This window comes from Capra hircus, chromosome 19 (assembly GCF_001704415.2).
Source record: "Capra hircus breed San Clemente chromosome 19, ASM170441v1, whole genome shotgun sequence".
NCBI lineage: Eukaryota > Metazoa > Chordata > Mammalia > Artiodactyla > Bovidae > Capra > Capra hircus.
The window spans coordinates 14,699,548-14,713,505 of NC_030826.1; the positions used below are offsets into that span (position 1 = coordinate 14,699,548).

Below are 13,958 nucleotides of genomic sequence, written 5' to 3' on the forward strand. Positions count from 1 at the left end.
AGGAAACTGAGGGCCAGAGAGGCTCAGTTACAGCCCCAAGGTGACACCACAAGAGACGGGAGGGAGACTTCGTAAAGGCAGGGCTTTTCTTACCCTGAAGCTGTCACTGTCAGTTAGCAGCCTCTGTTTCTCTGCTGGTGAGAAGCATGAGTGGCGTGAGCCTCCAGTGGAATCCTGCCCACGGCGCCCTGCCTGTGGCGGCCGGAGACCCTCGGGGGCCCTGCTGTCTCCGGGGGCTTTGATCCTAAACTCTGCCCGGCGGCCCGACCCCTGGGTAGAGGAGGAGCTCGGTGAAAGGGCAAGTCACAGGGGCGGTCGTGCCCAGCCCTTGTCATGCTCTGTCTTGTCCTCACGGCCTGACATGGTTTCCTTTGTCTCTCGCTCTTAAGCAGCAGACCTGCTTGGACTGTAAGAAGAACTTCTGCACGAACTGTTCGAGCCAGGTGGGCGCTGGGCCCCGCCTCTGCCTTCTCTGCCAGCGCTTCCGCGCCACGGCCTTCCGGCGGGAGGAGCTCATGAAGATGAAGGTGAAGGACCTGAGGGACTATCTCAGCCTCCACGACATTTCTACCGACATGTGCCGGGAGAAGGAGGAGCTGGTGTCCCTGGTGCTCGGCCAGCAGCCCGTCATCTCCCAGGAGGGCAGGACTCAGGTGCCCCCCTTGGGCCCCGACTTCCCCGAGCAGCAGGCCTTCCTCGCCCGGCCCCACACCAGCGCCGTGCCACCTACCTCACCCGGCCTCCCATCCGCGCCCCCCGGCCAGGCGCAAGGCCGGCAGCAGGTACGGCCAGTGCGGCCTCCCCTCTCTCCAGGGTGGGCTCCGGTTCCTCTCCCCCCACGCTGCGGGAGAGGGGCTGCACAGGTGACGGGACGCCTGTCTGGAGTTTTCTGGACTTCAGACTCATGTTGGGCTTTTCTTAGAGAAACGGATGCACGGTCCTGGGTTATTGTGTTTTTCTGTTTCTTTGTGATAGGTTCCTATCCCAGTTAGTTTTAAAAAATTGGTTGAAAAAAAAAAAAATTGGTTGTTCTAGAAACATTTTGAGAAAATTCACTGTTAGGTCTTCACATTTGGTTCTGATCAAATTACCCTCCTGCTTTCTCGCCCCATGGCCTTCTTGGGCCGACGGGGACCTCAGTCCCTCAGTGATCGTCACAAGGCACCAGGGAGAAAAAGGACCACGTAGGACTTCCCTGGTGGTCCAGCGGTTATGACTCCGAGCTTCCAGTGCAAGGGGCACAGGTTTGATCCCTGGTTGGGGAAATTCTGCGTGCCGCTTGGTGAGGCCAAAAAGAGGATGTGGAGGCAAGGCAGCGGAGGGAAACACTGTGACTGAGGTGCGGGGCCGGCCGCTCCTGCCCGCGCTGGCTGGGCTGGGGTGTGCTTGCAGGGCTGTTGAACAGTAGGCGGCCTTATCTGCATCCCAGCAGGGCCTGGGGACGGAAGGCTCCGGGCAGCACAGGGACTGCGTTATGAACCGGGCTCAGAAAGCACAGAATTGAGGATTATGTTGCTTCTACGCTGAGAAAGCCCCTCTGAGGGGGAAGGTAGATGTGGAAACCAGCTGCTGCATTAGAGTGATGCCAGTGGACCTCAGGCTTCCCAGGTGACTCAGCGGTAAATAATACACCCACCGATACAGGAGACTTGGGTTCTGTCCCTGCGTCAGGAAGATCCCCTGGAGAAAGAAATGGCAACCCACTCCAGTATTCTTTCCTGGAGAATTCCATGGATAGAGGAGCCTGGTGGGCTACAGTCCATAGGGTTGCAGAGAGTCAGACACAACTTAGTGACTAAACGATATTGTTATTATCACTGAGGAGAGGGTTGCTACTACTGCTACTGCTAAGTCACTTCAGTCGTGTCCGACTCTGTGCGACCCCATAGACGGCAGCCCACCAGGCTCCCCCGTCCCTGGGATTCTCCAAGCAAGAACACTGGAGTGGGCTGCCATTTCCTTCTCCAATGTATGAAAGTGAAAAGTGAAAGTGAAGTTGCTCAGTCATGTCCGACTCTTGGCGACCCCATGGACTGCAGCCTACCAGGCTCCTCTGTCCATGGGATTTTCCCAGTAAGGGTACTGGAGTGGGGTGCCATTGCCTTCTCCAGAGGAGAGGGTTGAGGGGGGTGAAAGAGGAAAGGATAGGGTGTCAGACAGCAAGACTTGTGTCAAGTTATAGGAAGCAAACAGCCACACACTCGGCAGGGAGCGGGGGAGGACCCAGCACTGGCAAGGCAGGAGGCTTCAGCCAGAGGCCTGGGGTGGGGACGGCGGAAGTGGTGCCCCGCCTCCAGTGGGAGGGGCGCTGGACAGAGGATGGGAAGTAGCTGGAAACTGTGGGTAGCCCGAGGGGACCCTGTAAGGTTAGGACCGACAGGACGTGGGCAGAGGGCCAGCTCTGCAGACTAGGTGCCCATGGTGGGGAGAGGGAAGGGTTGGGGGAGGAAGCGGCAGCCTCTGGCTTTCGGGTGCTGGGTCTCTAGGAACTATTTTTCCATGAGTTCGTTTATTCAGTGAGCATGTATTAACCACCCCCGAAGTGCCAGGGTGGCTGTCATCATCGGGGCGTGCTGACGTCCTGTAGCTATACTTCAGTGCCTCAGTGAGCCTTTTACTCACTGACTTGGGCAACAGTGGGAGGATTAGGACCTAGCAGATTCCGTTTCCACATCCAGCTGGGCACTGACTCTCGGGTCCCTTGGGGGAGGTTTGAGCCTTTAACAAGGCGATGAGGTTAGTAATCCAGACCACTTTGGCTCCTGCCAGGATGTGGGACGACTGACTGGCAGCGTGACCCCACGTCTGAAGGGCTTTGAGCCGCCAGAGCCGGCATGCACCAGTGTCGTCGTCTCCCACACAGGATGTGGAGGGCTGCCGTCTCCTGTCCTGGTCCCCGCCTCTGCTGGGACGGGGCCCCTGCTTCAGCTCTGACGAGCACTGAGCCAAAAAGGCCGCTGTGGTCGCAAGCTTCACCTGCAGGACACGCACGCAGCTCCCTCATCGGCCTGAGCTGGCTTTCTCCCCAGCGCGCTCTGGGGCTTCACTCTCCCTCGGCTCTGCTCTGTCTGCTGGACAGGCTGGGCCGCCTGCCATGACTTCCTCCCTTTGCTTGCTCCAGGGTTTTCTCTCTGTTTATGGGGAGTCAGGAGAGTGCTTCGAGGAAATTTTCTCTTTTTCCCTGAAGGAACCTTTAGGTGGGTTCCTTTCATAAATCAGAAGTTGCAGACTGCATGCGTAGGTCACACCGTGTACCAGGGCTCATTGGGTGCTTCTCCTCTGATGTTTCCAGAAGGCCTTCAGGTCAGCTCACGTCCCCTGTTCTGGCGAGGCCCGCATTTTGCCAGCCAGAAAAATAGGGCAAGCGCAGTAACTCGTGCGGGGCTGCCTGACGATTCTGCAGCGAGCGGCACGCAGGCTGTGTGTGCTGGCAGCAGCGCTCGCCTCACCAGGGCCCCTTCCTGTGCCTGTGGCCCCCTGGCAGTAGTTGCTAGTGAGGGAAGCGCATGGAATAACGCCAACTGTAGGCAGACACTCACTGTAGATTAGGGCTTAGCCAGTGGACGTCCTGAAGAGACAGGAGCATACTTGGCAGCACAAAAGAATTTCTCTTTTGTGGAAAAGAGAAGACATACAGAAACTGTCTACTTAGGAAAAGGTTAGGCTCTGAATGGCTTCTTGTAACTCCAAGGTGACACCAGGAGGCCGGTGGGTACCACACTGACGTAAAGCTAAGAGAAAACTGGACGTTGTCTGGGAAGCATCTCTGCCCACATGTGCTGTGTACAGGACCTTATCGTCACTTGGCATTTTTGGTGACGGTTGTTATTTCTACTCTTCATTTCTGTGTGGTTGCGTGCCTTTTCTTAATTAGCTCCATATTATACATTCTAACCTGAGGTGAGCAGCGGGGGCCAGTGAGTGACTGGTTTCCCGGGTTGTCCCTTTGCTAGAAAAGGCCTGTGAGCTCGGACACCTGTTTGCTCTGGGCTCTCACCAGACCCTTCAGCTATTTGGGAGCAGTGGGTGGAGAGGATCTAGGAAGGGATTTGTGGCTTAAATGGTGATGGGATTAGGTGGCTCCCAGTTCTGACTACTCTGGCAAAACCAGAGGAAACCTTTTGAGAGGTTAGAATTCTAAGCCGAATGAAACTTCTTAAGCACAGGCATTAATTAGTCTTATATAGTCTCAGGCTAATAGACTATTTGATGCCTTAAAATAATTTTTGACTGGGTTTCAAGACAGCTCTTAGTAATAGTCTGCCCTACTGGTTGGAGCATATTTCTAGAATTTCTAATGAGAGGCGCAACTAGCCAGAAGAGAGAGGGGTGGGGTGGTGAGGGTCTGGAAACTTTGATTTCATCTGGGCCAGATGAGGAAGCCGGGGAGATTTTGTGTGGCAGAAGCGAAGACATAGTTTGAACAGTTGGGGAGAAAAGAGTTGACATGGGTCTGGGTGCAAAACCAGGGATGGCGGGCAGAAGTTGTAGGGTTGGCATTGTGGCGTCAGTGTCAGGAACAGACTTGACGGTGGTCCGGCAGAGGAGCGGCCGTGGGATCTTCCTTCCAGTCGGAGTGTGCAAGCTGAGCCGACACTGATGGTGAGTGGCAGTTAATGCCATCCTGGCTAGAGTTGAAATATATGCATATCGCTTCCCTGCCTGACAGAGTCAGGCTTCTATAATGCTGTTATGCGAGACTCCAGGTTCCCGGGGAGATGAGAATGCATTTGGATATGGCATGAGCTGGCAAGAGCCCCATGCCATCCATGGGACAGCTTTGCGGTTGTGACGGCATCTTTCTGTCCCCACAGGCCAATGGCCATGTGTCTCAGGACCAAGAGGAGCCCGTCTACCTGGAGCGCACGGCCAGGGCCCCTGCTGAGGACGAGACCCAGGTGGGCCCTGTGGGGTCTGTGCCTCCGCCTTTGCTCTCCCCGCTGTTCTCGCCAGGACCATCTGGGCGGCCTCACGGGGGAGAGGGGAGGAGCAGGCTCTGGTGACAGTCCTGAAATCCTGTCTGCGGGGGCGGCGTTTAGTGTGAGCATTCCAGGTGAACCTCGGGAGCGTCCGTGTCCCGGTGGAGGCTACGGAGCGGCACAGCCCATTGGTTTCCAGTCTGCTGACTTGCTGAGAGCAGCTGGAGGGCAGGCTCCTGGCGCCGCTGAGCCAGTCTTGTTCTTCTCTGCTTCCAGCACACAGTGGCCATTGTCAGGGGAAGGAGGTCAGATAATCAGAAGGGAAAGATGAGAGGGCACTGCTGTGAGGCCGCAGAGCTGTGGTCTCCAGTGTGCAGAGAGGATGCTTGTGCGGGAAGCAGGCTTCTGTGGGAAAGCAGAACTCTCTCCAGGGGAGAAAGACCCAGACCACGTGCGGTAGTCTCTTGTGCTGCCTCGTTTAATCTCCATGGGAAGCCTGGGGCAGACAGGCTCAGGGAGGTGAGCATCGTGCCCGGTGCTGCTCAGCATCAGTCAGTGGAGCAATCGGGATCCAAAACCTCTTGCCTCAGCTGGTGCTGCTCCTCCTGCCCGGCCACTGGGGGTGGGGCTGTGGCCGGCTGGGCCTGAGCACAGCTCTTGGGTCAGGAAGAGATGGAGGTCTGTCTTGCGATGCATAGCTGGCGCCATGTAATCCTCTATATGCCCCCATTCCTGCTTCCCTTGAGGCCAGTCACCAAAAGCACAGAGTGATGAGAGCTCTGGGGTCCTGGAAGTGAGAGCCGGGGCGGGGGCGGGGGAGTGGAGCCCATTCATCCCATCTTTGCCTTCTCAGTCCGTCGACTCAGAGGACAGCTTTGTCCCAGGCCGGAGGGCCTCTCTGTCTGACCTGACTGACCTGGAGGACATCGAAGGTCTCACCGTGCGACAGCTCAAGGAGATCCTGGCTCGCAACTTCGTCAACTACAAGGGCTGCTGTGAGAAGTGGGAACTGATGGAGAGGGTGACGCGGCTGTACAAGGACCAGAAGGGACTCCAGCACCTGGGTGAGGGGCCGTGGGTGCGGCAGCGGCATAGAGCTGCAGGGCGCCTGCTGCCGCGCGTTAGAGGCCACAGCGACCCCACTCCATTCCCATGCTTCAGCCGAGGAAGGGGCCACCCTGCGCATTTGCGTCCTCTAATAACAACTGTCCTTTGGAGCTGATGCCCGGGTGGGGGTCAGGCATCGTGTGTATGTATTTAATCCTCAGGGCAGCCTGTGAAATAGGCCTTGTTAGCATCTTCCCTTCACTGGAGAGCCTAGATTGGCCCTGAGGATTTCTGGGTCCAAGTCCATGGCCCTTCCCGCCATATGTCGCCCCGTCAGACTCATCACTGCCTCTGGCCGTGCTCAAACTCTGTACACAAGGTACTGGCACCCTGTGTGTGTCCTGCCTGCCCCGGGGCTGCTCATTTTCCAAAGCATTTGCCATGGTATCATTTTCAGTGATGCAGAATAAAACAAGGTCTGTGGTCAAATGAGTTTGGGGAAGAAAAAAACTTGCTATTATGTCCGTGCTGCCGATTTGTGGTAAGATGAAGACTGTACCAATCAAGGCAGAGAAGCCCTGCAGGCGAGAGACGAGTCTAGCTGTCTGGAACTCTGCATTTCCTGAAATGACTTCACCCAGTCGCTCCCCAGCTGATGGGCTCCTGCAGGTCAATGTTGTGCTGACTTGCCTGCTCACGGTGGTTGAAGTCAGATTCAGGTTCTCCTCTCCCAGGAGCTCAGATTCATCAGAGTTAGGGGACATCTGCCTGGTCACCTGATCACAGGCTCTTCCCTTTTGGATGGTCCCCAGAACTTCCAAATGAGGGACGAGGAGATGGCTCCTCTGGGGAGTCACACCCAGACTCCCTGGCCAACCAGGGCAGACTGTTCCTTCTTTCTTGACTTTAACTCCGGCTTCCGAAGTGATAGAAGAAAAGAACACCGAGCTTGTGCAATCTCCTTCCTGCCTGGCACTTTTGTTCACGGCAAAGCAGTGGAAGCCCTTATTCTAAGACTAGACCAGACACCCCAGCAGGGGTGGTGGGTGAGTCTCCCATGTGTGGAGGGTCTGAGGAGGGTAGCCTGGTTCCCAGCAGGAGAGCAGTCTGAGTTTGGAAGTGAAGCCAGGGTGGCTGGATGCTTTCCTTGACGTCACGTATTCAGACACCTTCTTTCCTTCCCTTTGCAGTGTGCAGCGCTGAAGACCAAAATGGTACGTGGCTGTTCCTGTTTGGTATCGGGCTGAGGCCCTTCACTCTCCTCTCCTTCCTCCCCTTCAGCCTTTACTCCTGTTAGCCGTCTGAGAACTCTGAGCATATCCACATCCTGGTGGGGGAGTGGTACTGGGGGGGGGATGTTCCCTGGGAACCAGGACTCCTCAGCATCTTTAGAAATTCCCATCCCCGTCCCTGCGAAGGGAGGAGTGGCAGGACACCTTGGGCAGCCTGATCTGCAGGCCTCTGGTTGTCAGAGCTCAGAAGCCAGCCTGTGTAAAATCTTCGGCAAAGCCAAGGGCTGGCACTTCTGGTCATTGCCCATAGTCCTGGGGCTCAGGCACCATAGCTTTTACTCCATCTTGGTCTGTGTGGGAGGGTCTCTGTGTGTACCTTCAGGGAAATCACTTGGGATATTCATCAGCCTCTGGTACGAACTGAAAAGCAGGGGTGGTGAGCTAAGAGCCTTGTATGTATAGCGTGTTTCGTGGCACTCAGCTGCCATGTACCAACCTGTATGTTAAAGACCACCCACAGGTCTCTGGGCACCCCCAGAATGCACTGCAGGAATCTTACTGCAGATACAGTCACTCTAAAACATGCTAGACCTTTTTCTGAAAGCCTCAAGGCTATACAGCCATTTTACTAAGTGACAAATTTGGAGTGTCTTCTGAAAAAGTTTTAAAGTGCTTTTCAGGCCCCTACACTACTCTGAGAACATCCTTTCTTGGGGAAGAGCTCTCACCATATTGTTCAGAATGGGGCACGGTCTTCTGGCTGATACATTCCCAAGAGTTGAGCATTTGGAGTTCTAGACCCTCACCTGATACCAAAGTTTGACCATCCACTTGGGGTCTTTCTGATTCCCTGGGAGAATGCTGGCAACTGAGTTAATGAATTTGTTAATCTTGACAGAAGTAATCTGTAATGAAATTCTGTAAATTACTCCAGCCCATCTATATATTTATGGATGAGCTATTTATATAGCTCATACCTATTATATATATAGGTATTCCTATTTATATTTATAGGTGTTTATATAGTTCAGTTGTTTCCAAATGTTCCCTGTTAGGGCCACCAGCTCCTCACAGGAGTAAATAGGTTTCACTGCCTCACAGCCTGACTTTCTGAATAATCCAAGGAACAGGTAAAGTGCAGAAACAGTGGAGTATGAGAGCTCCCTGTGGGACCGTAGAGGCGGCTGTTATAAGACCAGTTCCCTGTTTATGGCTACCTGATTCAGGCTGCCATTTAAAACATGCTGGGAAGCTTGGGTTTGGGGACATGAAGGTTTTTCTGTTCCTACAGCTGACCCCGGATGTAGGTCATGCCCACTGTGTCCTCCCACTCGCACAAGCCAGTTAGCCTTGTTGAGAACTGTGCACTGAGCAGTTAGTACTGTCTTCGCAGCCCCTGCCCTCAGGCCACTTTCCTAGAAGCCAGCCTGCCTGGATTTGAGTCTTTGGGCAAGCTATTTAACCCTTTGGTCTCGCTTGCCTCACCCATAAAACGAGTAACGAGAGTGCCTACTTCACAGTTTCCGGTGGGGCTTCCCGGCGGCTCAGTAGTGAGGAACCTGCCTGCCAGTGCGGGAGACGTGGGTTCAGTCCCTGGGTCAGGAAGGTCCCCTGGAGGAGGAAGTGACAACCTGCTCCAGTATTCTTGCCTGGAGAATTCCATTGACAGAGAAACCTGTCTGGCTGTAGTCCATGGGGTCACAAAGAGTCAGACTTAACATGTTCACCTTCACCTCAGGACTGGTTTCCGGCATTCAAGATGACTATCAGCCCTCAGAGCACACAGTAGATACTAAGTATATTATTATCTCAATAGAAATTGATTCCATTTGTTGAATTTAGGAGCCCGTCTCCTAGTCGGGGAGACAAGGAGCAAACTCACAAATTCTGAAAGCACTGAGCGGCAGTCACGGTGGTGTGGATGAAGTGTGTGTGGGAGGCAGAGAGGAGGGAGCCATAGTCTGTGCTGGGCTCTGGCACCACGGCGTCTCCTCCGGGGAAGCAGGCCGTGGCATGGCTGGGGCCCTGCAATCCTTGGCTTTCTTTATTCAGTTGGGGGTATGTTTACAGAGGAGTCGCATGATCCTTCATGAGCCGTTCAGTACAACTCTGTTGGTACCTAAACTCTTCTCAGCCAGTTTTATATCTTTTCAGCACGTTCTGCCTCAGGGAATATCGAGTCCCTCCGTGGCACTCCCTGGCTTTATTACAGCCTCAGTTGTCTTACTTCTTTTTAAGCTTTGAGGCCTTTGCCTTAAACATCTCATGTTCTGGGAAGTCTTTGATCTACAAGTACTTGACTCTTCAAACCTATAGCCTAACCTGTGGAGGTGCAGATTAAACAAGCAGGTGGAGCTAGTTCCTGGGGAGGTGCTCCCTTCTCCCTGAGGGGAGTGTGTGGATCTGGGGGCTGCGCCCCTTACTCTCCTCTCTGCTCTGTGTCCAGGGGGGGCAGTGCCGTCCAGCCTGGAGGAGAACCTGTGTCGGATCTGCATGGACTCGCCCATTGACTGCGTTCTGCTGGAGTGCGGCCACATGGTCACCTGCACCAAGTGCGGCAAGCGCATGAACGAGTGCCCCATCTGCCGGCAGTACGTGATCCGAGCCGTGCACGTCTTCCGATCCTGAGGGCCCGTGCCAGCTTCTGCAGTGCCTTACAGGGGCAGAGCTCCAGGTGTCTGGGCCCACGGTTGGCCGGCTTGCAGACGGGCAAGCTAACCAGAACATGCGCAGTGTTCCCAAGACCAGGGCGAGCAAGGATGCTGTGTCATCTCTGGGCATGCCTGTCTTGCTTCAGAGGTACACTGTGCGCTGGCCGAGCCCCAGGCCAGTGGAAACTGGTACAGATCGCACAGGCCAGTCCTGTTGTGGTGATCTTGGGGTGACGATGGTAATTGGTGGAGAGGACTTTCCAGAATTTTGACCATATCTTCCTCCCTTCCTCTGCAAACCTAAACAGTCTCACCCTTCCTCCTGTAGCCCGCCCACCCCCCTGAGCGGCGTTCCTCGGTTTCACCCACCATGAGTCCTGGTGGGAACAGCGCTCTTCCTCCCCGGCACACCTGGATTCATTTCTGATCTCTGTGGCTCTCTGTGCTTTAACCGACCTTTGCTAAAGTCTCTTGATACCTTACCTAAAATCCATTTGTTTCGTTAGACCAAAAAGATGGTAGCTTACCAGACCCATAGTGATCCTCCTAGGGACAGAAATTTGTACCAGTAAACTTATTTCTGGTGAGAAATGAAACGCAAATGCGATTGGAAAACCTTAAGTCATTAAGAGTTGCTTCCTTAAGTGCTGGGATGGGAAGCTATCCCTCTCCTGAGCTGACCTTGGGAGTCAGCAAAGCATCTGGCTTTCAGACTGCTGGGAGATTCCAGTCTCTGAAAGACAGTACGTGGGTCACCTCTGCTTCTCCTCCTGGGGTCTGACTTTGTGCCATCCTGTTTTAGTTGATGAGGAAAAGGGAAAGCGTTGGGTGGAAGCAGTGGCTCTCTGCTTGGCTTTGACGTCTCCAGTGGACAGCCTTAAACCATTTTCCCCTGAGCACGAGGTCCCTCTTGCCCATGGAGGTTTTAAACATGGTTTCACTTGAAGACACAGAGACTTAGGCAAAAGGCCTTATTCTGCTCCAGTCAGACAAGCATGTAAGACCGAGCACTCAGAGGTATGAGCCCTTGAGCAGACAGCTGCACGTCTCTGTTCCCCAGCTTGGGAGGGACTCCCGACTCCCACTTCCTTTCTCAGCCTGCTGCTTTAGGGGCAGGTCAGGAAGCAGCATTCCCTTGGCTCTTTAGGAAGGGCCGTGCAGTGAGTGAGTCTTGTTCTTGAGCCCTCTCAGGGTCTCTCCACCACTGGTAGAGCTCAAGTTTGCTGGAGAAGCTTAGCCAAGCACAAACATACATTCTGCGCACTATCCGAAGAGCTGTGTGTGCCGCCATTACCGTTGGACATTACCGCTATGCACCCCCTCAGACAGCTGAGGGCTTTGGCAGTCACCCCTGCCCCTACCCTGTGCAGCCGAGCTCTCTCAGACCAGAAGAACCAATCATGACTTTGGAAAGCCTGTAAGGGCACCTGTTGGTTGGTACAGGATATGCTTAATGCTTTCTCTCCATCAACCACTAAACCACGTACCTTGACATTATACCAAGTCCTAGATAGTTTGATTCTGGGCTACAGGCTTTGTAGGAACTGGGGGTGGGAGGTGGGGGGTGGCAGATGGAGATTTCCCTGTAAAGATACCATCTTTCTGCTGGACAGTAAATACTATAGTTTACGGTGCCTACCAGTTTAACAAAGAATTCAGCTACTCCTTAGTTCCACTGTGAAACAAACAGGTCTGCACATAGCAGCTCAGCTACAACCTAGCAATAACTTCAGGGCAGAAGCTGGCTGTTTCCCTGCTTAAAACTTGTTTTCTCTGCTGAGGCCTTACCACTCCCTACCTCCCAGTTTCCCTCTTAGACATGAGTTAACAATATCCTGATGGTTGGTTTGTAACCTCAGTCAGAATCAGAACTGATGGCATTTACTCATCTAGGAGAAAGAATTTGCCTTTAAGTCTTCTAATCCCTTTTGGTGAAGGTTTCCATTTAGGAGAAAAGGTGTTAAAACAACCTAACCCTAACTGCGCCCCCCCCCCCGCCCCCCGCCCCCCGCCCCTTCCCCTTCCCACTTTGTATCCTATTACTACACCAAATAAAGGCTGGGAATTCTTAAGATCCCATTTCAGTTACTATCTAACCTAAGTAGCAAACTTGATTTTTATCCTTGGATGCTCTCTCCTGCCCCTCATGGATCCTTGGTCTTAATTACCATGGAAACATCTAATTCTTCCATTATCCCATGGCTTTTGCTGATTGTTCTGAGATTTCAGTTGTGACTTGTTTTAAAAGACAGGACAGCTGACTGGTTCATAATACATTGGAATAGCTGGATCCAAACTAGAAAGAATAAGCTGTACAGGAATTAGTGCTCAATGTATATTGTATAAATTTGTTGAAACCTTTTGGATGTGAATGTGTTATTTCAAGTGGCTTATATTTTCTCAGACTTACTTGGGTGTTAGACCAAACCCAAATGTGTATTTTTTGTTACAGAGCTCTGCTTTATAATTTTGTAATAAAGTTTCAACATAGATGCCTGTCCGATCTGGTGTGAGGACGCCAGAGGTCTGATAGTTAAGACTGACATGAGTTCACAAGCCACAGGCTAATCCCAGGCGGTATGCACATAGGCCTGCTCTTGTGAGACTGCATTATTTTTGGAGATGCTTGGGTCATGTGGCCTTGGACATGGGAAAGCCTAGTAGAGGATGGGAGCTGGGAAGGAAAAAGGACCAAGCCCAGACAGCAGCATCAACTGAGTTCAGCCATGGACACCAATCTGGTAGAAGCAGACCTTAAAGATGTGGGTGGGAAGGAGTCTGAGGCCAGCCGGGGTGTCCCGGCGTCTGCAGGTGACCCTGGGAGATGGCTGGAGTTGTGCAAACAGCTGTGTTGGCTGGACTGTGGCTCAGAGGTTGGCCCGGCCTCGAGGGCAGGGTGCCCTGTGTCTCCATGCAGGTCGGTATGCCTGTCAGACCAGGTGCACAGGGGAGGGGAATCCTGAGAGCACAGCCTTTGGGAGAGCCGGACTGAGTGCAGATCTGCCCTGTGACTGGAGCAGGAAGGGATCTTGCCCAAAGGGCGCAGAGGCTCAAGGCTGAGCCACAGCACTTTGTCCTCATTGTTCTGGGAGGCTGACCCGTTCAGCACCCAGGGTGACCTCTTGCCTGCTGCCAACCAGCAAGTAAACAAAGGCTCAAAGGAGGGCAGGCCTCCAGCACCCTGCTGGGGAGGTTTAAGATGATGTTGCTTACGGTCTGTGAAATACATGGATACAAAATCATATATAATCTCAGCAGCAAAGAGAAACATGGATCAAAGACTGGAAGGAAACCAACACCTTGAACGGTAAGCTGAAGGTAACACACCCGGCAAGGTGAGGAGGGGCCGAGCTCATGACTGAAATGACCCCCTCTGCTGCGCGGGTGCACCCCTCGGGAGACCAGCCAAGCCAAAGGCAAAATCCCCAGAGAGCTCTGTCCCGCTGCTTGGCCTGAGGAGGCTGGAGAGGGGGTGAAAATTTATGTAGGTCAGTGCTCAGAGGAGCAGCAGCTTTTGTCTCCAGAGAGGATAGAATAAAAAGTGTCTTATTCTCAGCAGTGAAGCCAGACTGAATGGTCCCCATTCAGAAACCCCAAATGTCCTGGCCTGCTGTCAAGGTGCCTCCCCCGCCCCTTCCCCCTAACACTGCAAACAGCAGGTGGGAACCCAGGTCAGACAGGCTGTAGCGACCTTAGCTGATGACCCTGGAGGGCAGGGGGTAGGCAGTGGCCCCTGCTTAGCCTCTTACTCAGGTAAGCTCCAGAGCAACCTCACTTCCAGGGGTCGGACAAGCAGCCTGCCAACTTGTCGGTAAGGAGAAACAGGATGGACCCTCAGCACCAGATGCTGAGGTGAGGAGCCTGCACGCAGACCAGAGTGCTCACAGTAGCGCGGGCGCGAGGCTGTGGTGGCGTCTGGCAGCCCTGCAGGCAGAGGCCAGGCCCACACAGCTGGGCTGATTTTCCCAACTCAAGATCACCATGCACGCAGCTGCACCTTCGGCTCACTCACTCTCTTCAGCAGCCTTACGACTCAGGTGCACTTCCAGTCTGCGCCTCTAGGGCTACAGCTGTTCAGTTTCAGGGCTTGCTTCGAACCGGCTCTGTCT

The 13,958-nt window shown here is 53.8% G+C and overlaps 1 protein-coding gene across 3 annotated transcripts in view; it reads left to right on the top strand.

The window, feature by feature from the left end:
• The window catches only part of RFFL (ring finger and FYVE like domain containing E3 ubiquitin protein ligase), a 74,194-nt gene extending 61,855 nt beyond the window's left edge, over positions 1-12,339 (top strand). For 2 of the 3 annotated variants that reach the window (XM_018064231.1, XM_018064232.1), the window contains exons 3-7: positions 390-782; positions 4,815-4,898; positions 5,773-5,983; positions 7,157-7,180; positions 9,645-12,339. In XM_018064231.1, coding sequence (XP_017919720.1) covers positions 390-782; positions 4,815-4,898; positions 5,773-5,983; positions 7,157-7,180; positions 9,645-9,826 — 894 coding nt within the window. In that variant the 3' untranslated portion in view covers positions 9,827-12,339. The remainder of the gene's footprint in view (positions 1-389; positions 783-4,814; positions 4,899-5,772; positions 5,984-7,156; positions 7,181-9,644) is intronic. The other variant, XM_018064233.1, reaches the window with a different exon arrangement.